A 26,188-nucleotide genomic window follows, 5' to 3' on the forward strand; every position below is an offset into this window, starting at 1 on the left:
GGCCCCCCCGGTGGTGGTGGAGGCATGCGTGTAAACCACAGCATGCCTGGACCGCCGTCCTGCTCTTGGACGTATTCAAGCAGGCTAGCACCGACCGCGCACGTTCCTCTGTGAGGCGTGCTGTCTGTTCGACCGAATCCAACTCCATACCGAGAAAAGAGATCCTCTGCAATGGTGAGAGTTTGCTCTTTTCCCAGCTGACCTGAAGGCCCAACAGGCTCAGGTGCCGGAGCACCACATCCCTGTGCTCGCACAACTGATCTCGAGACTGTGCTAGTATCAGCCAATTGAGAATGCGAACACTCTGCTCTCTGAGAGGAACGAGAGCTGCCTCCGTGACTTCCGTGAAGACACAGGGAGACTGGGACAGCCGGAAGGGCAGGACCTTGTACTGATATGCTAGTCCTTCGAACGCAAGCCGCAGAAAAGGTCTGTGGCGCGGAAGTATGGACACATGAAAGTACACGTCCTTCAGGTCGATCGCTGCAAACCAATCTTGGGGACGGACGCACCTGAAAATGCGTTTCTGTGTCAACATTTTGAACTGTAGCCGATAGAGGGCCCGATTCAAAACTCGCAGATCCAAGACCGGTCGTAACCCACCGCTTTTCTTGGGTACAATGAGGTACGGGCTGTAAAGCCCCTTCCTCATATCGGCTGGAGGGACCGGCTCTATCGCGGCCTTCGCCAGTAGGACTGCTATCTCTTTCCGCAAGACAGGGGCATCGGACGCTTCCACTGTAGTGAAGCGGACACCGCAGAGCTTGGGGGGAAGCCGGGCGATCTGAATCGCATAGCCGAGGCTGATGGTTCGCAGAAGCAAGCGAGACGGGCTGGGTAGCGCTGACCAGGCGCCTAAGAACCGTACAAGCGGGACCAGCAGAACCACAGCCGTACCCGCAGTGGGGCAGCGAGGTGGAACACAGGGGCCCAACTCGGGCGGCTTGTGAGCAGGCCGGAGCGTGGTGCGAGTGTGGGGTGCAGGGCTCACCTGGTTCCACGGGTTGGCAGAGGGTGCGTGAGTAGGGCCTTTGTTGACGCTCTCGAACCGCCCGCAGCTGCCATCTGGCGAAGGAGGAGGATGAGTGAGGTCCGGTGCTTGGCCGTCCGCAACTCTCCATGCCCTCCTGGGACCCAGAGAGGGAGGAAACTACTCTCCTGTCGAGATTTCCAAATTCTCCGCCTGGCCCTCCTCCAGGGGAGGGAGAGGTGCCTACACCATCCCCCAGAAAGCAGCTACCTCTCTCTGGGTCACCCGTCCCAGGGCCTCTTGCTCTTCTGCTTACCGTCAGGTTTGACGGGGGCCAGGACGGGAGGGGCAGCCTGCCTGTGCCCAGCTCAACGGCACCACTTGGAGGCTGCTGCAGATGCGACGCGTGAGCAGGGGCGGATGCAGGGGGCTGCCCTCGGCGACGAGCAGGCTGGGGCACTGCAGCCGGCGGGTGGGTGGAGATAGCAGCAGCTGCCCGCCGGGGCAGGATGTGTCGGATCGCCTCAGTCTGCTTCTGGGCAGCCGAGAATTGCTGGGCCAAAATCTCGACTGCGTCGCCGAAGAGGCCGGTCTGGGACACAGGGGCATTGAGAAACCGGACCTTGTCGGTGTCCCTCATGTCTGCCAGACCCAGCCACAGATGGCGCTCCTGGACCACTAATGTGGACATCGCACGACCCAGCGAACTCGCGGTGACCTTCGTCGCTCGAAGCGCAAGGTCAGTGGCGGTTCGGAGCTCTTCCAGAAGCGCTGGATCGTGACCACCCTCGTGCAGGTCTTTCAGTGCCTTAGCCTTGTGCACCTGCAGTAACACCATAGCGTGTAAGGCGGAAGCAGCTTCCCCGCAAGCCACATAGGCACTGCCGGTCAGACCAGACGAGTGCCTACAGGCCCGGGAAGGGAGCACCGGGTCTCCACGCCAGGAGGCGGCGGACTTAGGACACAATTGCATCGCTACCGCCCGCTCCACCGACGGGATTCCTGAATACCCCTTCGCTGCACCGCCCTCGAGGGTGGTGAGGGAGGAGGAGCCCACCGGCTGGTTTCTGGCAGTAAAAGGTGCCATCCACGACTTGGTGAGCTCGTCATGCACTTCCGGAAAGAAAGGCACTGGGGTGGGGCGCTGAGAACCAGCGCGCACCACCCCGAGAAACCAATCATCCAGCCGTGAGGGCTCGGGACGCGGTGGGGGATTCCACTCGAGCCCTACCCTCTCGGCGGCCCGGGAAAGCATAGCTGCCACTTCGGGATCTGAATCAGGCTTTGTCACCATCCCAGAGGACGGTAGCGCAACCGAACCGTGATCGACAGCTCTCCCTCCGATGCTGAGATCGACATCTGGTCGGGGGGAGTCCCACTGGATACCGCTGGTACGCTCCTTGAAGAGGGCCCAGCGCGTTCCGTGGGTTGCTCCACTGGATCGGAGGTGCTAGAGGAGTGATGGTCCCCAGAGGGTTGGTTCCCTGCGGGGTTTGCCACCACTGTGATCCTCAAACCACTCGCGCTACTGCCGGAAGTGGTTCTCGTCTGTCGGCCGCCAGAACGAGCCCCAGATCGCGGCCGCGGCAACGGGACTCCGCTCCCCTGAAGGTAGCGGAGCCTGGTTTGCAGCTCCGAGATGGTCATATTCCCGCAGTGAGAACATGACTCATCCACGAAAGCCACCTCAGCGTGCTCGACGCCCAGACACGTGAGGCAGCGATCGTGACCATCACCCGGTGCCAGGTAACGACCGCACCCAGAAACGCACGGGTGAAACGGCATCCTTATAAGGACGATCCGTCGTCTTTACAAAGACGCACCCGTGAAGCTCTTTTAGAGAGAATTTGCTCTTTTAGGAAATGCTCTGTCAGTGCTGAGGCGCACAGGGGGGATGGCCGCTTGCAACACGACAGGGGTAGTGCAACCTGAAGTGTGCAGATCCACTCGACACAGGAACGACCGCCGCTGAAGCGCCGTCTCGCCAACACACGAAGCTTCCGAGAGCGTGCTGAACTCGTAGTTCACAGCAGACACAGTTGAGCAGAGCGATACTAACGCTCGGCTCCGAAGCGAAAAGCTGGTATGCATTGCACCTGCTGCCCTCTTATACTCACGCAGTGATCAGCGGCAGCTGGATGCAATAATTGCATGCCAATGTGCATTGGCTCGTTTAGTTTACACTCGAAGTAGATTGGTCTATCGAAGCGATATCCCATATTCGTCGGTCATTCGACGTGGCGTCGAGAGTGACCGACTGAAAGGGAACACAAGATACTTCTCTTTTCAATATGAATAAGGCTTTTAGATAAACCTAAGACATAAACTAATGTAACACACAAACGCACACACTCACACATTCACACAAGTTGCAGGAAGATCGAAAGTTAGGAAAAGATGAGTTTAAGAGAATGGATATGTGGAATCCCAAGTTTACAGCAATACGTGAAATTGCATAGACATGAACAACCACCAATCACTTAATTAACCCTCGCATTGAGTTCTTCAATGAGGTTAAAATTATATTAGATACACCAGTACAAATGTCTGAGTCTGGAGGTACATTGCCTGTGTAAAGTTGTCATTGAAAGGGGCTCTCCCTATGTCGCTGATTGGCTGGAAGTTCAGTTGTCGCTGAAGTGACGTCTTGGGAAGCCCATGGTGGGGCGTTGGCTGAAGATGCAGAGTTGTGTGGACTGGTTGAAGTTGAACGGCCAGTCGAGGTCAGGCGGCGTTACAAAACTTAACTCAGAACACGAAACTCTCAAACGGAAGAGAAAAGAAGTAAAGTTTGACGAGACTAGGTGGTGTTTCTTCTCATCGTGGCTAAGTAGCAGCAGGCGTACAGGCCGAAGCACGCTGGAACCACACTCAAAGAACAGTGATGACAAACAGCATGGCTAAAAACTAAAGCTAAGAAGCAAAGCTAAAAGCAAACTAAAGGCAGGCATGACTAATTGCAGAAGCTAAGCGCATAGCTAAAAACTAAAAGAAAGATTTTGTGGTCTCCTAAGTATTTAAACTGGCCTGTTGGTCACACCTCAAATGTTGTCTTGAAGAATATGATACATCTGACAAATAACTGATGGTCATGACTGTTTCAAGCTAACAGATTCGAATACGTACACACTAAACATGGATATGTATCTTTAAGCTATCTAATAGTTATTAAAAAGACATACACAATAAGTGATTATAAAATGATAGTCAAATGTGTGGGTTACACATAAATGAATATGGAGTGAAGCGAGGGATTGATATTCATTTATAAGTCCTTTTGAGTTCATTTTGGTCCATATATATGTAGAAAAGACAGTTTCTGTGTCTTTATCTGACAAAGATTTCTGTGGAGACCAGAGGTTAAAAGGTTTGAAATTGTCAGTAATTGTTCTAGTGGTGTTAATGTTGAAAGCTGTTCTGTGAAAGAGATGGTTGGTTGGTTATCTTGCTTGAGACTTGTGGCACTAGAACTGATTTATGGCCTCTGGTTGCCTTCCTGAGGAATTTGGCGATTTAGCGGTAATCACAGAACCAGATTTTTGACTAGATGCGCATGATCATATCGCATATCGCCGATACTGATTTTTGTTGATCGAGCTACAACTGACAGCATATACAAACAAAAATCATAATTTGCATTAAAAAAAGTAAAATATCTGTAATAAAATAAGAACAAATAAATGCAATAGAAAAAAGAGAGCTATGAAACAAAGTTTTCAGGTTAAGTAAGTTTTTATTCAGGTAAGAAATACTACAAATTAAATACAAATGAATGCTTACCCTTATAGTTATAAAACGTATTCAGTCAAGAGCAGAAAGTGGTTTTCTTTGTCTTTTGTTCTTTGATTAACAGGACAGACAGCAGCAGCAATATTTGACTGCATTCCCTTTAAGAGTTTATCCACGGACCCAATATACTGTTACACAACATGCGTTCTCTTTCTCAACTATTTAACGTTCCAAAACGGTGTTTAACTGAATACTCACCAAGACGGGCATTTTGACATAATTTTGTATGTATTTGAAAGTTTTATTGCAGTTAGCTACTCATTTTGGTATTTGTGGCTCACCAGCTGTTTGAGACTGCGTATTGGTCGGCTTGTGCGCTCCACTAATATAAATCATCAGTGGTGCGCGCGCCTTTGGTGTAAGCGCAAAACCTGCAGGAATGACTAAAATAATGTGCAATACAAGCAATATTTAAACAGAGCAAATGAGACGTATGTGAGACAGAAGTGCTCATCAGAGATTAGAGAGCGAGAATGCGCGGCTGGCGTGATGTTATTGCCTTGTAACAAAACGGATTGACTTGAAATCAGAAAGATCACCGATCCAAGCCGATCATGAGGAAAATCGGCCGATTCTGATCCCTGACCAATCGATCAGTGCATCTCTAATATGAACCTCTTGCAGTGCTCTGAAGTCTAGTTGAAGCAACTAGCCCCAACAGAAATGTAGCCCAGGACCAAAAAGTATGTTGTCCTTCTTATGGTCAACCACTCAGAACAGTACAATCACGGTCTTCTCTGGATCCCACCTTCTCAATGTACCTCAAGTCTCCTTGTGAATTATTAATGAGCGGGTTGCAGACACTAGAGCTGAAGATCTTTGCCCGAATCCGATGGGACCCGTCGGGACCCCTGTATGTATGAAGACATACAGTGGATTCAATCATTTTCCTCCACAAAAACATGTAGACCTAGCCCAATCTCTGTGAGTAAAGGTTTTTCAAATGATAACTAAATATTCATTGAGTCTTAAATGCATAATGTTGACAGAGTATTTACGCTAATGTTGGCATTATTCTTTTATTAAATAAAGCTAATCCGGCGGAGCCTTTATCTTAATTTCGTTATTGCCAAATACCCATCTTAATTTAACATTTATCTTAATTTAATTTTTTTTAAATGACTCGTTTTTATGCATTGGTGCATTGGTCTATTTATAGGTTAAATGAGCCTATGTCTAGAATGCTGAGATGTTACGATGTCACAGAGGACTTATTTTATTTCTTTATTCCAACTTCCAAGTGGTCTAGTCTACGTTAGTTATGAGTAAATTATGTTAAAACATGAATAAATTACTCATTGTTGACAAAAGGCAAAAGAGCTGTGTACGTGCGCACATTTGAAAAATGTCGGGCTGTAAACGGGTTCAGGCTTAAAAAAAGCTGTCAATCAAAATGTACTTGTCGGGCTCAGGCCGAAACCTGTCGGGCTCAGGTCCTATCGGGCCTAACTGATAAGGCCCGATTACAGCTCTAGCAAACACCCCACTCCACCATTCCATCCATCAGTTCCGTGGAAATGCTAAAAAATTTAGTGTTTGTGACCAGACAACTCAACTGCGTTCCAGCATCCCACTGGGATCACCAATCCACTCAAGCCTGTTAAGTGTCTAGTCTAGCCACATACAGAACCCCAGACTGTCTCACTACTGGGGCACTTCTCCATCCCTTCCTCCTGTCCAGTGTTTCCTTTGTTTGAATGGTGGCATATAGGGCCAACTAGACACATTTTAAAGCACTAAATCATTACGGGAAATCACTTTATCATTAAATCAACTAATGACCGGTACTTGTCAAAGAAACCTTGAAATCTTGAACTGAACTAAACTTGACTGGCTTTTAACTCAAAATATCCATCTTTGTGCACAAAGCGCAACATTAGAAAGGAAGCTAATTAACAAATTAGGCTCTTCTGACTGCGTCACACCAGCCACACATTCTCGCTCTCTTCTCTCTGACGAGCCCTTCTTTCTCACACACGTCTCTTTTGCTCTGTTAAGTGTGTCCTAAAAGAAAAGTAGAAGCCTTTATCCTCTAATCCCTCATTCCTATCCTACATTTTTTGCCTACCACTCGCTCCTTTGTTCTAAAGAAAAACAATCAGGCAGCATGCATCTGACCAGTGTTAATGAAGCCCTGCCAACAAACTGCTCCAGATTGACTGTTTTATTCTGTCGTTTCAAGTGCGATCACTCAGATGCCTTGGTTTGCTAAAGTAGTAATGGCAGTATCCCTCAATGGAGTCGGGCTTTCATCTACTACCAAAAGCAGTTTTCAGGCATGACAGATGCTAATTATTAGGGTTGGGTTGATGACTGGTGTCTAACTCTCCCCAGAGGGACGTCAGAACTATTGGCTGTGCCTGCTATAAGGGGCATACATGAACTGTAGGTAGGTTAGCATGATGAAGTCAACACACTTGAGAAGTTCATTTAAAAATCCCTTACCCAAACTAAACTTTTACAGTGTAACACCTTTAGCCCTGCATTCACCAAACTTGGAAAAGTCATACAAACTGGCCTTACTGTACTTACGATTTTCCAGTTCCACTGAAAACTTCTGACAATAATGCCACCAAGAGCTTGCAAGCTATACCCAAAGAACTCAACTTGTTCACCACCAAACTCATCTGACCCTAACCCATATTGGGGTGTCTTTTCAGAGTACTTGGACTCATCAGGGACTGTCAAACAAGAGCAACATTCTAGGTTTCAACTGCGCGCGTTACACAGAGGAACACAGAGAGGCGAGGAAGACAATATTCAGCGCAAAAAAACATTCATTGTGCCGAAATATCTGTTGTTTAACATTTATATCTAGGTTTAAGTCAACATGCAGCGCAAACTTAAAGTAGGAACTTTGAAAGGACAGCAGCATGTAATTGCCTGAATATAAATGTCAGACGCTTTTACTAGATAAAGAAATGACATTAAGAGGAGACTGACTGTGATCAAAATGCACGTGACGTGTGTTCCTGCAGAGCATTACTGAGATTTTATTCGTCTTTATTATCTGTAATTAAATTTTTGATCTAGAGAGTTAAACTATATTGACTATATAGCCTACAGTGATTAACACATTTATTAAAACTAATTTATATAAGGTTTTTAAACAATTTTGGGTTGCACTTTATTTTACAGTACGTGTACTTTCATGTACTTATAGAGTACTTACAGTGTATTTATCTAAGAATGTTCTGGTAATACAGGGTAACTACATGGGGTAGGGTTAGGTTTAGGCATAAGTTCAGGGTTAGTACCTAGTTATTACATAGTTATTGTAATTACTATAATAAGTACATAGTATGTACATGAGGAACAGGACTGTAAAATAAAGTGCTACCCAATTTTGTAAGGGTTGTGCCACTGCTGTTCTTAAGTAACAGTATAGGTAATTACCAAAATAATTTTTTTAGCTTTCTGTATTGGTTAGACCTCCTATATGCGTAAGCTTTTTAGTAACTTTAGCAAGCTTTTTTTAATGTCATAATATAATTATTGCTGTTATCTGTGAAAGAAATGCAGACAAAAATTGCTTCATAGTGCTTTTATATTCAGATACATAATAAGTCAAAAAGTACTCAAACAATGAGCTGTTATCAAAGGCAAAGGAGACCATTTTTGTTATTGTTTCAATTTATTATTTGTCCAAAAGTTACAATAACATTTTTAGAATAAAATTATTTTGACAAATTCCTAAAATATTTGTGTTTTGTCTTATGACAGGTGGTCTAATAAATTGTTAAGCACTTTATGTTTGTATAGGACATTGGGCAGAATGTGGAATAGTGTGTTTTTGTCAGTAAAATTGAAGAAAATAGGGGTTTTAATCTGATTAATCAAAATAATCGTTAGTTGCAGCCTTGGAAATATCCAAAAACTTCTCGCACAGTGATATATTTAATGCAGTTGTGTATACGTTATACCAAAAGTTCCCAAGGATTTGTTAATCCAGAGAATTTACAGTTTTAAACAATGGCTCGTCCCGGTTCATTGTCGCTTATCAATGACGTAATATCCACGCTATCGATTTCCGCATTAAGAAACTATGGCAACACACATGGACAAAAATCCTGCTGTTCACTTAAACTAAATCCATTACGGATGTTGCTAATACAATTAAAATGAAATGAAAAGTGTTGACTGCAGCATTAAATTTACATTTTCCAAATTTTTACAGCATTGCGCAGTATAACCAATCACACACAGGTCTGTTGAGCTTATGAATGCAGCAGCCAATCAGAGGCATTCAGATGAGTCATCGCTGAACCAGTTTTTTGTTCAGTGCACGCACTTGCTGGCTGAATTCTGCTCTTTCGCGGATTCTCTCTCATCATAAACAACAAAGTGGAGATGTGCATATGATGCAAGTAGGAGTTTCATTCATCAAACAGTGTATAGACAGCTTTACTGATTATAAGGGTAGTTTTTGTGAGTCCTTAAACCCTCTTTGCTCGCTCGCTTTATTTTTCTCTGTAAAATAAATTCGCGTTTTGAATAACTTTGGAAGGTACAGGTCATAATAAAAAAAGGAATTCATTAGATGAAGAAAAGAAAAAAAAACACTTCTTAAGCACGCAGAATAACATAAATGGACATTGAACAATTAACTGCCACTTTGAAGTATTATAATTGTGGCATCCATAATAGTAATCCCTATTAGAAATTTGTGAAGCCTTAGTGTATGCTGCTTTCGAAATGTATGATTCTGGGAACTGTTACCACAGAAGATATAAATGTTATTACATAGAGCACATAGTAAATTGTCTCAATGCCTTGTGTGGTTGGGTGGGAAGTGTTTTATAGAGGTGTGGGTGTTTGCTATGTATGGGGGTCGCACAACTGTGTGTGTGCTCAGCTGTTTAGAGTTGGGGGGAGGTGGAGACCTCTCACTCAAAGACAAAATACAAAGAAGTCACCATAACACTAAGAGCTACTTGAATGAGCTCCAACATGCAAGAAAAAAGCCTCAGTTTCTTGGTCAGATCTTGAGAGGGGGTCTGTTTTCCTGTAAGTGTGGAAGAGCCAGAGGCAGGTACCAGGCACGGATCAGAGCCAACTACGGAGATCTTGTAAAACAGCCAAGAGGGCAGAAATGAGCTTCCCAACCCCCTGCTGCATGTTTCCATTTGGTTTAGATCTAATCTGAGCCACTTCAGAAAAAAAACACACCTACCTGCACGAAAAACACACAGAGAAGGAACCAAAAATAAACTACAAAAAGCCTGAGAAGACACACACACAAACACTGGTTATTTAAAGTACAACGACGTTTAGGCTGATAAAGTCTACAGCAGTAGACCTGACAAATATGAACAATTGGAAAGTGACACAGCCACACTAAATGCCTTCTTGACCTTTTCACTCATGATAGCACAACCAGCTTCCAGCGTACCATTCAAAGGATTTTTATTAATATTATTTTTTGGACAATTTACTATATTTGACAATATAAAGCATACCGAAACATTTGTCAGTTCACATAAATTTTTAATCCAGAGCTTTGAGTTGAGCATTAAAATGGCGATATGGTGGGTTTCAGGACATTCTGTGTTTTAAGGCACAATTTTTGGAGAACTTTAAGAGAATCAAGATATCATCAACATAAACCCTTGCTTGTAAGTTTAAATATATTGCCCGCACACAATACTTCACTGTGTGTGTGTGTGTGTGTGTGTGTGTACATATATTTGAACACTACAAATTGCAGAATACAGGAGTTAGCTGAGGTAATACAGACTAAAGACATTTTCCCTACACGGGGAACGATTACCGGTACTATAAATCATGATAAAATTCCCCATGGTTATTACCGTTTCATATTTTTATTATCATTAAAAATGTATTTGATTACCACAATTTGAACAACTCGCAATAAATAAATACCGTTCAGCATAAAACACAATTTTAAGTAACAGTCTCTCGTGCGGACAGCATACAGAGTAGTTTCGCTTTGAGTGAAAACAGGGTGGAAAAGCTGGAAGGTTTTAAAAGAGGGCTGAGGGAATTATACAAATGAATATATGAATTAATTAATTATATGAAAGTACCTATGAAGGTTCTGACTGTCTTCAAAAACAATTCAATGGCATTTTGTTTTCATCTTCACTTCATTTAATACCTAAAGGAAGTTTTCTTAAATCGCAATACTGCTTTGTCCACGGAGTTTACAGGAAACGGCTGTAATTCAGCTTTTCCATAAGCGCCACCTGCTGTCAGAGATGGATTTACAGAGACTTATATTTACATTCAGTCTGTGTGCAGTTTCTGTCTGGCAAAAAAACTGATCAAATTTGCATGGCCTGCTGTAAACTTTGACCGGTTGATGAAAAACAAGCTTTTGTAGATTCTACACATTTAAACAATTCAGATACGTTATCTAGAATTATTTATGGAGCAGATAAAATACTATGATAATTTATTAATTATCATTTTGACTACCATTTTCTTTATTTAAAGGCTGAAATGTGAGGTTTACCTTTATGAAACTTTTTCAAAGCTTTATTTGAACATTTACATTAGATATTTGAACATGCTAATTGTTGTAAATCAAGTTGTCATTTAAAACCCAAACATCATTGGTAAAGTTACTGTTTTAGCGATTATGCAAAAATTTTATTCGTTGTTTGTTGATTTTGTTGGTGAAGTGAAATAAATGAATATAAAACGGGGACAACTTCAAAGTCCAAACTGAGGTCAAATTTGTTTTGGTTTTTTGTTATTTTACATGCAATATCACCTAAATAGCAGAAAATAGCACGTCAATTACATTGAACTGAAAAAGCAATCCCAAAGAGAAGGTGAGAGAAACTTTCTATTTGTAAAGACAAAAGAAGAGCATACTCTTTGGTCATGTATTAATTACCATTAAGCTGCCAGTAGCACAAAGCACAATGTTCAAGGGACCAGCCTGCCAGTCAAGTGTTCAGTCAGCATTGAGAACACAGCTCCTCTGTCAATACATAATTCATGTCAAATATGTAAATGCATAACCTGGATGAAATATTTCAGTCACTAATGAAAATCTCAAAACCTGAATTATTGTTTAGATGTTTCTCTTACATGTTACTAGGGCTGTGACGGAATGGGATTTTTCTTACCACGGTGAAGACGCAACAAATCACATCGGTTTGGCATTAATCGCAACCCCCTCCCCCGAGGAAATAATGACTTAAGAACGCATGCAGCTTGTAAATGAACGTTGAAATGAATAATAATAAAGCACTCTGTATTTTTTATTATTAAAACAGCAAATTATATTACCAATAATAAAATAAAATTACATTTATTCAACTTTCTTTTTCTATATTTTTTTAGTTTAATAGGAATTATGGAACAGATTTTCATAATTTACCAGCAAATTACCATTAATATTATTTAACTTAAGGCTACATTTATAACAAAATAATGGAACATAAAATGTTTTTTTTCTGATTTCGGGTTTTTCAAAGTGCAACATAAGCGAAAATCAGGAACATCATTGACTACTGGGACGCTTAAGTGAATCGGCAAGTTATGCTGCTTTATTTTTTTTGTTTTATTTTGTTTTGAAGTTTCTTGCCAAGAAAACCAACATGTCTTTTCTTAACGAGTCTTAACGAGGTGATGTTGCCAGCCACAATGAATACACTCTCCGGGGGAGGGCTCGTAGTGCATATAGTCATATATTTTAGAGAGAAGTACATCCTTACAGATTATGATTATGATTATACTGAAAGAAAACAAATAGCATTAGTTAAGTAGTCATTTAAAGCTTTCTATAGATATATTTATCATGTCTATTTATCATTATCTTCGGTTCATTTTTGTACTCCTGTTAAACATTGTTATTATGCTTGAACTGTTTTATATCTATAGATAGGCTAGGCTGTGATCAACTCACTGTCTGCCGCTGGCCGCTTGGTCATTACTTTAAAAAAACTAAAACTTACATTTAACGAACAAAAAAAAAAAATGCTCCAAATGTTTTTCAAAACTAACTTTACAAAAACAAAACCAAATATAATCACTTTTATATCCACCATTACATGCAAAACTGAACTATTTTAATAAATGAAATGGTGGTATATAAGCTGTTTTGGGAGAAGGGGAAAAAGACCGTCTAGGGCCTATATTTGAGACCCGTGTAGGGCTCTAATCTACTTCATCCAACACGGTTTTGTTCTCTGCTGTTTTCTGTGAGCATGCTCTTGATAGAAGCATTTATATAACTTTCACTAGCAAAAAAACAAAACAAAAAAACGTTGGCATCTAATTACCGCGGTTATGCGGTAGTGCAGTTATCGTCACAGCCCTACATGCCACACTGCTTTTTTGCTTCCATCTGAAAATATAACCAAAGTGCAACCAAACAAGCACTTATCTAGTCAGCTCAATCCCTGTAGGACATCTACAAATATCAACAGCAGATCCCTGGCCAAATCTTTTACATCTCAACAAATAAAATGCCATGTTGTGAAGAGAAAAGCAACTGTAATCATGTCTGATCCCATCTGACCCTCTGAAATCAGAACTACTGGTCTTAAACGTGAAAAAAAGGAATGAAGGCAAACGGCAAATTACCCTCACAAATTATAATTTGTTCACAAAAGATGGAAGATCATTTACAAGAACATTATTGGTTTTATGTTGTTTCAGAGTAGGCTAAATAAAATTCCTTTCTTATCTGTAACTCAAAAACGTACGTATACTTTCAAAAAAGTAATCGTGTATTTACAAAATGTATATACACTATATATAAAAGTGTACAGATCCTCAGCACAGTAATAATCCCATGAAGTGTGGACAATGAGCAGTATGCAATGAATGTATAAACACATGTAGTGCTGGCCTCATCTCAAGGCAGTCCTAAACATACACAGGATGTATCAGACAGATGACAAATAGCGGCCTGGGACCCCATCTAGCCACTAGCTAAACATTCATAGATCAGCATTCTGCAGCAATAGGTCACTCAAGAGTCAGGCAGCTGTAGTCCCCCAACTACAGCAACATTCTCAGGGTTTTGAAGGACAAGCATGTTCGACAACAGAGATTCAAGGCAAGATACAACATTGTTGTGTGGGAGGTGTAAATAGGCTCCTCATAAAGAGTGCAATGATCACGTCCCTACAAACACAATGTGTATCGGTGTAATTTGAGTCTGTGTGTGTTCTACAAGTTCTTACACATTGCTGGGACTCTTGACTCCATTGTGTTGAAGTTGAACACCGGGTGCAAAGAGCACTGATGGCTGGTAGAGCACTACATGGTAACACTACACCGGTCAGTCATACCTCCTCTGGCCAAAGCCATCGCAAAAATATATGTATTTTATTGTAATATAATTGTATCTATTGTATAAAAAATTATGGACGCACCAAAATTGCAATTTTCAAGAGAAAAACGGCTGAAAATATATGGAGCGCCACACCACCAATTTTTTTGTACATATATAAAGGTAAATGCACACATCTACATCTCAAAACAGATAACAACATTAAAAGATTTATAAACAATATACAAAGAACCAGGAAAATTACCAAAAAATTAAACATTAAGCCGGGAGTAATACATGGTTTAAAATAAATTAAAAAGAAAAACCCTTTGCTAAATCCCTGCCTTCATTATAAAAACAACACAGTCAGTAGCACATTATAAAAAAGCATAAATATTATACTTTGTCCACAACGAATAGAAGTTTAAGGCTTTGACATTGCAGGTAGAGGAGACAGAATCCAAATAACATTTTATGTCTACAAATAATAAATAGAGATTTAACACAAAAACTTTCATGTATGTATAAAAAAAAATAGCTAGGAAAATAAATCTTGTTCTAAATCTAAATACTTGTTTTTAGGTTCTTGTGAGGGTTATAAAAACCAAATAAGACATACTTATACACCAAAGAAAATTTGTCTAAAATTCAAGCACGTACGAATATTCAAAAAAAAGAAGAAAAAAAAATTAGCTACAGGGACACAGATCTCCAAAAAGATAATGGCCAGACTCATTTTCGACTCAAAAAGATGCAGAGGGGATCTATCTCAGGAAAAAAAAAAAATCTTATAATATAAAGACTGAGAGGGTAAAATCAGTGTAGCAACTCTTTAACTTTATTAGTGATTAGATATTTGTTAGCTAAAGACCCCACTTTCTTCCAAGAAATGTCTTCAAAATAATTAGTCCAATAAGATATTACAGAAGGGAGAGTAATTATATCTTTCTGAAAGAGTTGCCTAATCTTTCTATTTCCTGTGAGAGGGACTTGACAAAAAGCAAATCCAAGAGATAGATGAGGATAAAGAATCAGCTGAGTATTTTTTTTTAAGTGCAATAACTCCACTGGGAATGGCATGCATCACTATGGCAAAGTCTCGAGAGATGTGGTGTAGTACATCTGTACCCTCTCCTGACGTTATGCTCTGATAAAAAGCTTTGTATGACTGCACATTATTTGGATAAACAAAAGTTAAATCTGATTCTGTTGCATAAAACTCAATAAAAAATAATGTATTGATAATTAATATTAATATGTTTTCTATACAATTTTATTGTTTTACTTTAAATAAATTAGTGATATTAGCATGAAATTAGTGGTTTGTGTGTTAGTAAGCAATTTTTTATTCAGTGTAGGGCTGTAGCGGTGAGAGAATTGTCCTTGCTGTAATTTTGAGTAACTCAATAGCGCAGTATGCAGTATTATTTCCATACACACACACACACACCTAATACTTCTCTTCCTCTTGATATCACTGAAGTAGATGTCCTGAGAAATGACACCCATCTCTATGAAAGCCGTAGGCCTTATAGCCAATCAGAAACACTTTCTGTAAATCATTTTGCCGACATGGAGAATGGGGGTTTTAGAGGAAGCCAGAATTTCCTTCACAACCATCACTTCTGAATCTATGCCACCGCTGCTGAAATCTACAACAAATCTATTTTTTTTTAAACACCAGAGTAATTATGTTTGCACAACCATTGTAGTCCAAGTCAACATATGAGCCAGTTCTTTTGAATTACATTTTTAATCTAAGGCAGTCTTACTCAAACTGGGGTGGATGTTTATTTAAGAACATACAGAACATACATATTCTTAAAACTTCTCAAAAATAACAAAATGAGTTGTGGCTAATAAATATTATAACTATTTACAGTTTCTTTTAATAAATAAAACATTTAAAAACAAACAGCTTTGTCACAATTATAGAAGATATACTGAAAACATATTAGCCTATATGAGGGCAGCCTTTGAACGTTGTTGGAGAACATGGGTCTTCTAGTAAAAATGAATCCTTGCCTGAATGAACTCCCTCGCTTACTAAACTGTTATTACATTATCAAGTATGGTTACACTATGTGATTGAATTAGAAATAGGAGAAAATATGTTTATGGTGCATTTCTGCTTAAATACATAATGTGTTTAAATATGAAATTGTAATTAGCTTTTCTTATGAAAATTTCAATTTCTTACCATTTGGAAGCTTAGGAAGGTTAGGAAGCTATCAGTTTGTCCTGTTAGTGTAGTTTACTGGTTAAGAAAGGCTTTTTTTTTCATGCGATAGAACAAAATATCACCATAAAAAAAAAAATTTTAACAGACCTAGGGAAAGACAGATAGGATGAAGCATGACAAGGGCGTATAGTTGAAGTTAGCAAAATGGAGTTAGATGTCTGAAATTGGTTTCAGCACCTTCAATTTCCTCTGTATTTCTAATAAAACCAAGATCCACTCAGTGTGGCTTAATTAAGCCCAGCCTAATGTGCATCAGGAAATCAGAGCATTGTTTTTTTTTTTTTTTTTTAAACTCCATGCAGAGAAGCTAAGCTCGGCTAATGTGCCTGAGTCAGTGGGAGGCTAATACAGGCTTCAGACAAACACCTTGAATAATCTCTCTTTCGAGCACTCGCTCCTTCCTTTCTGTCATTCTCTCTGTGACAGCTTCCTCAATGGTGTTCAAACAGCTCCATTAAATGGATGAAAAGTAGGATAAATTAGCATGAGGCAAATGCATTTCTCAAAACACTGCTTATGGGGACATCTTTTACCTAAACAAACACTGCGATCAGACAAACACAGTTAAAACATTATCTTGCATGCACACACAAGCCCTATCTGCAGACCACAATACCACAAAGTGTAACATCTTGATAAGCATGATGAGAATGCACAGTACATCAGGCTGGGCGATAAACAATAGCATATTGAGAAAATTGGTCTAACAATGACAACCTATGGACATTTTACTTGATACATATTAATCTAAACAGCAGAAATAACCAAGACAACTGCTTAGTTGTCAGTGCATGTCACTCATAAGTAGTGTTGTCAGTCACTAGGGATGTCAACGATTAATCGATGATCGATTAATTGTCGATAAGAGATGCAATCGATTAAGGCTATCGATGGTCGGTTAACCGATTCAATGTTGGGCTGCGTGCGGCTCATGCGCACTCAACACGTGCGAGCGGCTGTGAGTGACGGTGACGATATATAAAAGCATCATCATTCATTCACAATGTACAAATTAAGCTTTTAATGTGATTTAAACTTTAAAGTACATTAAAATAGAAACAACATAAAAGTTCATCAACATTAAATGCAATAGAAATGTAGTTACTAATCATTTCATCAGATAACTGTTTTATATCGTGCGCTTTGCAGGGCTGCGGGACACAGTGACAGGACAGGTAGTCTATTCATTCCTACAACTTGTTAATTCATTCCTACGAATTATTAATGTGGCAATTGTCCATGTTTCATTAATTTTGTTCCCTAAATAACCCATGATTTAAGTGAAATAAGGGAACAAATTAATAAATCGAACGAATTCTTAATTCATGAAATCTTTAATTTCCCTTCCCATGTTTACCACAGTAAGAGATGCGAAAACAGTTATTAAAAGCGAAAGATAATAAAATAAACCTGGGAAATTAGAGGGTTAGACTATGAAGATTTAGGAAAAGAAACAATGCCTAAATATACTGAATTTGTGGAAATTCGTGACCAACCGGCAAACCAGAACAAAGCCGCGTAAATGAAGACTATGGGGTCCAAAAGCATGGTCACGATCTAACATTTTCCAGTTAACCTATTATTCCTCTAATAAACAAAGCTTTTATACCACACTTGTCATAATCAGATCTTATCATTTCTAAATAAATAATTGCTGGATTCAAAACAGCGATTAATAGGCGCTGTGACCGACACATTCCTGGAGCATTCAGTTTAAATAGACCGTAGTATACCGGTCCACTCTGCTGTTATGCCAAGGACGTTTTTGCTCATATGAAGAGGATCATCTTTTCCGTCTATATGCGAATGCGTGTTAAGTACAAGCCTAGTTTACATTATAAATAATAGTTTAACATTCAAATACATTGCGAATATGGAAACATTTCGATTTGTGCCGAATGAGACGAGCAATAACCTCCAAATAAATCTAGCCAAAGCCGCGCTCGCTCATCCTCGACTGCACGCATGCACTGTCACGATCTAATGCGCTGTATGCCGGATTTTTTAAAATCTGACATTTTCTAGGACAGAATCCAGCAGGATCAAATTAATGTGAGCAGCTGTGTTTTGGTGCAGCATCGCCGATGTAGTTCACTTAATGTGCAGCGCAGTCACACGCGCTCCACATTTCGGATAATTTTATACAATAATGTCAGTTGAAAACATTGCAATTGTGCTTTAAAATACAACAACGAGCACCACAAAACCATTTAAAGATGCGCGTTCAGCATTCTCCGTGCGGGATTGGAAACTGTCAACAAAGTAAAATGACCTCAAAAGTATGGCGCGCTCTCTTCATTTTATCAAATGATCATAATCGCATCTATTCATTTTATAATCCTGCTACTAGCATTCTATTCAGACTAAAACCTCTTTAATTCAAGTGAGAAAGCGTTGTGTGTGTGTGTGTGTGGCTTTTGCACATCCTGTCATACCGCTGACTGCTTGCCTGCAATAGACGCATTTTGCAGTATTATGGTTAACGATTCATCGATTAATTGATCGTTAATTTAAACGACGATCGATCATGGAAATAATCGAAATTTGACATCCCTATCAGTCACGATACTAGAAATATGACTTTGTTCCCAACTGCATGACTAAAATATCTCGATACTGCTACTGAACTGATACCACGACAAAAACATGAAACAACATAAAAAGTAACTGAATAGTTGACTCACAAATGATAGTTATACTTAAATGGGTCATATGATGCGATTACATTTTTTTCTTTCTCTTTGGAGTGTTACAAGCTCTTGATGCATAAAGAAGATCTGTAAAGTTCTTCTAAAGTCTCAAATCCAAAGAGATATTCTTTATAAAAGTTAAGACTTGTCCACGCGCCCCTAAAACGGCTTGTTCTAACACGCCCCCACACCTCTACATCACTATGTGGAAAAATTTGCATAATACCACCCAGATGTTCACTAAAAGAAAGTTTGTTTGTGAAAGCTAAACTGCTTTGTTTGGCCTTCCAAAAAAGGATGATAAGCGCTTTGCCATGCCTGGAGCTAATCTTTGCTGGTCGCTGAGGAAATACATCAACTTTGCACTGTGAATCGCCAGATCGTCTTTCACCGTGGACGAAGCGGAGCCAGCCCGGGGTCATCACATGTGGTTTCCACAAGCTCCTTCATAGAATCCACCAGCCGTGCCGTTCTCAAGCTGGCCCATCTCTGCTCACTCAAGCCGGTCTTCACTCACTCAAAATCGACAGGTTTCAGAAGGCAGACCATAGAGGAGAGACAATACCGTGCAGTATATGGAATTTATTTTTTTTATTTTTTTTTTTTACCTTAAACTGCATAAACAAATACTCTAAATTATTGTAGTATGACAATATGTACATATGACCCCTTTAACTTAAAGTTCATTATCAATAATAAAAAAAACTGAAATCTCTCACTTGATCAGTGTTTTGATCAGTACACATTTATATATATATATATATATATATATATATATATATATATATATATATATATATATATACACATTTATATATATATATATATATATATATATATATATATATATATATATATATATATAGAATTTTTTTAATCACATGCCAGTGCCACCACACAGGTGTATGGTGGTGAGCAACTTCAAGTCTATGATATAGCTGTTTCCTCATGTAAATATAGAAATTGGCAACATTGGTAAGTTGGATAAAGCCAAATTCTACGTTTATTATGGATCTCAAATGCCTTGTCATGGTGAAAAAGGTCATGTGTCACAAAATAAATCAATACAATAAGTAAATTAATAATTCAATAAGAGTGGGAGGTATGATGGAGTATTTCTGTGCCAAAGACACTCCTCCAGGGTTTGTATAACGAACAGATGATCGCTATGCAAAAGCTTTGCATGCTCGTGACTCTTTAGCTCTGCCCACAGCACGCCTCCAGGAGAACGACTGTTTTCAGAGGGAAGCGGTACAGCTGTATCTTTCTTTTGTAAATCTTAAAAAAAACTAAAGACTCTTTGGAGATATGAAGGATGCAATGCCTCACTAGGTACTCAATATTAAATTGAGATTGGCAGAAACTGTGTGTTGGGGGGCAACATGGCAACATTTTTTTTATATCACGGCTCACAATTTTATTTTAAAAAAAATTGTCATGTTGGTTTTACTATTTTGCAAGTTGTCTAAACATTACAACCAAACTCATTTCCCTATTATAAAGACAAAGCCTTTCAAAGTAACAAAAAAAGTAAAATAAAAAGAATGGCAGATGTTTAGGCCAAAGAGTTTGTTTTAATAAAGATAAACAAATGACAAAGATACACATTACAACTACACATAATATACAGATAAAACAAACAGTGCTTTATTTTCAGGTACAATAGGTGTATTTAGCAGGAGCATTCAAGAAATTGAATGAACAAATCTAAAAATAAAACACTATATAAACTGATTCCTAAAGCAACCGTGTTAAATTTCTTCAGTCAATAGCAGTGATTGAGTTTTCTCTTTGTGTTTTGATGTTTTATTAACGTTAAATAGTTCAGCCAAAAATAAAAATTCTGTCAGCTGTCTGTCAATTGTCATAGTGTTTTATATTTATACCACCATTTACTCACTCAAAAGTAGTTTTAAACCTGATTAGTTTCTTTTTTCTTCTAAACATAAATGCTATTTTGAGGAACGTGGAAAACCACTTCCACACTATTTTTTGCTACTATAAAATTCAATGTGGACCAGCAACTGTTTGGTTTCCAACATTTTTCAAAATATCTTCTTTTGTGTTCAGCACAAGAAAGATAACAAATAATTGTGTGTGTATTTGACTGTTGAAGCACAATAAGTAGTGAAAGAGCTCTGAATTCATGATTGCATGATGTGTGAGAGAGGCAGTTTTCTGTGCACATGCTTGGGTTGTGTGATAGCATACTGCACGGAGTTGTTTTTCAAGGTTTATTGCACTTAATCATTCTTTGTAACATTTATTCATGCTTTATTTCTTTAATTTCTGTTTCAACAGTATTGAGCTGCATGGATATATGAAGTTTGGCATGGCCAGTGTTCACGCGGGGAGTGAAAGAAGAGCGTTTGCACACACACTAACCTGCTGTAAAATGGCACTTATTAAATAAACCTACCATTTTTAAAAGCAGGGTAATTTGCCAAACCATTTTTGGTACCGGTATATTGTGCAACCCTACTCATAATAATGTGTGTGTGATTGGTGTAGTTTTGTCTTTTAAACAAACTGTAAATTAACCCTTTTTTTCATTTGATTACATTTTAAGGTAACACTTTAGAATAAGGTTCCATTAGTTAATGTTAGTTAATGTATTAATTAACATGAACAAACAATGAATAATAAATGTATTACTGTATTTATTCATCTTTGTTAATGTTAGTTAATGAAAATACAGTTATTCATTGTTAGTTCATGGTAATTCACAGTGCATTAACTAATGTTAACAAGCACAACTTTTGATTTAAATAATGCATTAGTAAATGTTGAAATTAACATGAACTAAGACTTATAAATGCTGTAGAAGGATTGTTCTTGCTTAGTTCATGTTAACGAAAGTAGTTAACAAACATTAACTAATGGAACCTTATTCTAAAGTGTTACCCATTTTAAAAGATTGATTAAACTGTTAAAAATTAATTAATTCACTTCATTACACACAGTTTTGATAAGTGTGTATTGCATCATAAAACGCAGAATCCAGAGATAGATAAAATGGTTTTCATGATTTCAAGTGAAGTGAAGTGTGGCCAAGTATGGTGACCCAGACTCGGAATTTGTGCTCTGCATTTAACCCATTCAAGTGCACACACACAGTAGTAAACACACACACACACACACACACTTGGACCAGTGGGCAGCTATATTGCTGCGGCGCCTGGGGAGCATTTGGGGGCTTGATACCTTGATCAAGGGTCTCACCTCATTCGTGGTATTGAAGGTGGAAGAGACAGCTGTACATTCACTCCCCCCATCGACAATCCCTGCTGGACCCGAGACTCGAACCTGCAACCTTTTGGTTACAAGTCCTACTATCTAACTATTAGGAAACAACTTTTTTTAACTGTAAGGAGTTTAATTGTGAACAAACAAGTTGTGTTACCTTCATTCTCAAGGTCTCAAGTTCCCCTGCGATCAAAAATGATAAGAAAGCCAACAGTAGCCAATGCTCCATTCTCACCCAGGCCCCTCCCTGCAGAACTAACATGCCCCTTGTCCAGGATGGTACAGCCATCTGTTCTTTGTTAGGAGGTAGAGAGTTTGTGTGAATGAGTATGATGGTATTTGCTTGTGTGATGAGGAATAGAAAGGGGACAAAAGTGAATGGGAAGTACGAGTAGAATATGTAGACAAATGTAGGTTTTATCTGTGACTGACACTAGTAGAAAGACTGCGAATGAGCACTGACAGCAGCTTGAAAAGTGTTTTTCATGCAGAAAAGAGTGTTGATTAATGAAATAACAGCCTGTTCTATCCTGACTCCACTTATCTACATGGATATGGGAGATACAGTCTGTTGGGGGGGTTAGGTTAATCCAACAGAAGTCCAAACTCAATGTCATAGTTCATTGGCAAAACATTCTTTCCCACGACACCAACTCAATACAATCAGGTGTATTAATTAAAGGAGACATACAAAAGGTGCAGGGCTGAGCGGCCTCCAAGGACAGGTTTAGGAAGCACTGACCAAGACATTAGTGTAATCATCAACAGAGACACATTATAATCATAATCTGGAATAAAACACATCTGTTTTGCGCATGTCAGTGTGACTAATCCACTGTGCTAGTTAACCCAATGACACACTGCAGCCTCTGACGTCACACAGGTGAGTCTCAATCCAGGTGTGTGATATCTGGCTTGTAAGGACAAGGTGTGTTTCAGTGTCATAAACTTGTAATGGAACAGACTTGGCTTTGCCCTCAAGCAGTAGGTCAAGATTTAAAACCATAGTTGGAAGGCTGCTGCACTATGTTTTTTTGTAGAACTAAAATTATCAGTTATTCATAACAATCAGTTTGTTTGTTTTTTTTTTTTGGGGGGGGGGGTTATATATTGACATTATTAGTAGTAGTCATCATAGTAATTGCACTTTCAAATCCTTCTAGGAAGTTCATATTTATGAGTTGGGAAGTCATTATAAATACTTATTTCAAGTAATTAAACTGGTCTTGTAGGTCCAAATCACCTTGGTTGGAGTAAGACAGCGATGAGCCTTTTTTACAAAAAAACAGCAAGGATCTGAACTACTTCTACAAAATGTGCATCAAGATTATATTTGCAGGGGTATGTTAATTGTACAAAGTGCATATTTCTTGCAACTTAGCTTGTTTTATTGTAAATGGAAAACTTCTCACTGACATGCTTCCGAACCTTGTTAATTTGGTGCTCTAAGAAATTTTCACACTCATAATCATGGCATTATGGTGCCATTCATGACCAGAATCTCATAAATACAATATTTCTACATCAATTTCATAACACGGCTGGCCATGTGACGTCAACATGACAGAGCCCATAAGAGGGCAACCCACTCCATGTCAATAAAAGCAGATTTTTCCAGAAGACTGACAAGCCTCGTCTTCAAATTATGTATGAACATCATTGTAATGCTGTTTCTCAAAAGTGTTGTTAAGTTCTTGGCATTTAAACATTTCTAATTAGCCAAATAAAAGAAAAAATACTGAGTGCACCTTTAAGTGAAATCGTGTGGAGAGACCTCATATCAATCAATGTGCTCCAGTGTTTACTTGATTTAATGTCCCCCATAAAGAAACATTAATCTCCTGCTGGGCTCTCTAAACCAACATTAACCCCAAGCCAAACAACACTCATCTGACCAGAGCTGTTGGGACCCAGCTCCCTCGTGTTTGTCAAAGTGGGGGGGTGGTGGGGGAAACGAGGATAACAAGTCAACTCAGCCACCATTACATCCATGTTAAACGAATAAATGGATTTATAAACACTTGACATCCATGCTCATAGAGAATCTAAACATTTTCATTACAATGGACTATAAAAACACCACTTATCCACATAAATATATACAGAAATGCATAATCTTGAATATTTGGCTACATTTTTGCATTTCATACAGGCTTTATGTAGCCACAGAATCTTTTACATGCCATAGAAACATTTTCAACATCTAACATAACCCAATGAAACATCCAAACGACCTGAGACAACTTTAAATAGTCTTGATCAATTTACTATCACTGTCAGTGTTTGAGTGCTGACAACTTCGTCACTGGACCACATGAAAGACTGTTTACTTAATATACTAGCATGTAGGCTATACTATATACTTCCATAGCTTTATAACTTGGGTTACATGCATCCACAGTCATGGAAACGTCTCGAAGTACAAGAGATAGAGCATCACCAGATTATTAACGTCTATATCCTCTCAAATAGCCTACCAGGATCATTAATCAAAAATGACACAAAAACTGCAACAAGTTCATGTAATAAATTCAAATGGCATCTTATTAATCAGCTCAGCAGGTAATTAGACGGGGTCACAGAATGCTGAAATACGTTGTAAAACATAACTTACCCAAAACCGCAAAGGCTATTATAAGCTGTTTGATATCCATAATTCTGTTTTCTGCACTGCCGATTAAGTCCAGATATTGAAGGGGAAAAAAAGAAAATGTGGTTATAAATTCCTAATCGTCACTCGGACCTTCACAAATCAGTCCGGATGGAGTTATGAACGCGTGCACCTGCTCGGACCGCGACTCCACAACGACTCAATTTCTCCCGAGTCAAATGCGGCTTGCGCGGGTAAAATACGGATATCCAGCCCCGAACAATAGCCGTGTTTGTTAAGAGACGCACGTGGGACTGAATAAAGCCTTCGGGTGGTTTCCTCCGATAAATTACCTCCGCCGTTCACGAATGAATCCGATATTGTTGAAGAATGCTGGCAGAGTTGAATGCTGAGATATGAGCTCTCTCTTGCCGCACTCTCCAGTTCCCAGCGCGAGCAGCCCACGCGTGCTGGAGAGAGGAGGAGTGAGACCAGCTCGTCCAGTTCGCGTCAAATAACCCTCTTGCTGTGGTCGTAGTGGATAAACTTCTGGTAGCTTTGTCAGATGGATATGAGCACACCTGGTGCCCGTGTCCGTTCTCCGTGGAGCGCAGTAGCTACGGTGATGTTGCTGCTCCTGCGATCACCTTCAGCTCTTCTCTATTGTCACACACGCCACAAAAGACACTAGGCGGCCCAGCCCATCTCAATCACGGGCTGGTGCCTGAGGATAACAGATGGGGGGATCCTACCAGAGACCACTATAGTTATTATGTCCCGGTCCCGCTCAAAATAAATCTGCTTCAGTCAGTTTCGAGTTGCTAAATCACTTTTGTCATCATTAGCCTACGTTACGTTGCCTAGATTCAGTTGTCACGAGCGACGGCGCAGTTTACCCGCTGTTTACTTTGATACCATCCGAAACGATGCTTGGGCTTTATTTGGTAATCGTACTTTAAGTGTTCGTTTTCATTTCAACGATACCCAAGTTAATGTTTTAAAGTCTGTTCGACAACATCCTCGAATAACCTTTTAAACAGCGCACGCTTCGCATGGGTTTTGTGGCGTGCTGTATGAAATTACAAAGCAAAGCGAGTTCTGTAAACTGTTATTCCTCTGACGCGTGTTGTTGATGTTATTACATTGTTTTACATACACCTCCGCAAGTGAAATGATGGCAATTTGAAATTTGGTTTCCTGCTGTCCAACGTTTGCACTTTCAAACTGTCTATCAGCCCTCCCACCTACCGGTACATAACTCCGCCCTCCTGACGTAATGCCATACTAAACCACGCCTTTCACCAGGTGACAGCTGCCCTCTAGTTTTCAAACCATTCCTGAAGAATGCCACAGACCGTTGGTATAAAAGGTATAATGGGGAAGTGTATGTTTGTTCACAATCTGTATT

The 26,188-nt window shown here is 39.7% G+C and overlaps 1 protein-coding gene across 1 annotated transcript in view; it reads right to left on the bottom strand.

Moving 5' to 3' along the window:
• LOC113053422 (immunoglobulin superfamily member 3-like) overlaps positions 1–25,945 on the bottom strand; it is a 170,798-nt gene extending 144,853 nt beyond the window's left edge. Inside the window, exon 1 of the mRNA XM_026218435.1 lies at positions 24,805–25,945. Coding sequence (XP_026074220.1) covers positions 24,805–24,844 — 40 coding nt within the window. The 5' untranslated portion in view covers positions 24,845–25,945. The remainder of the gene's footprint in view (positions 1–24,804) is intronic.
• Between the last annotated feature and the right edge of the window lie 243 nt (positions 25,946–26,188).

This window comes from Carassius auratus, chromosome 34, assembly GCF_003368295.1.
Source record: "Carassius auratus strain Wakin chromosome 34, ASM336829v1, whole genome shotgun sequence".
In the NCBI taxonomy this organism is placed as follows: Eukaryota; Metazoa; Chordata; class Actinopteri; order Cypriniformes; family Cyprinidae; genus Carassius; species Carassius auratus.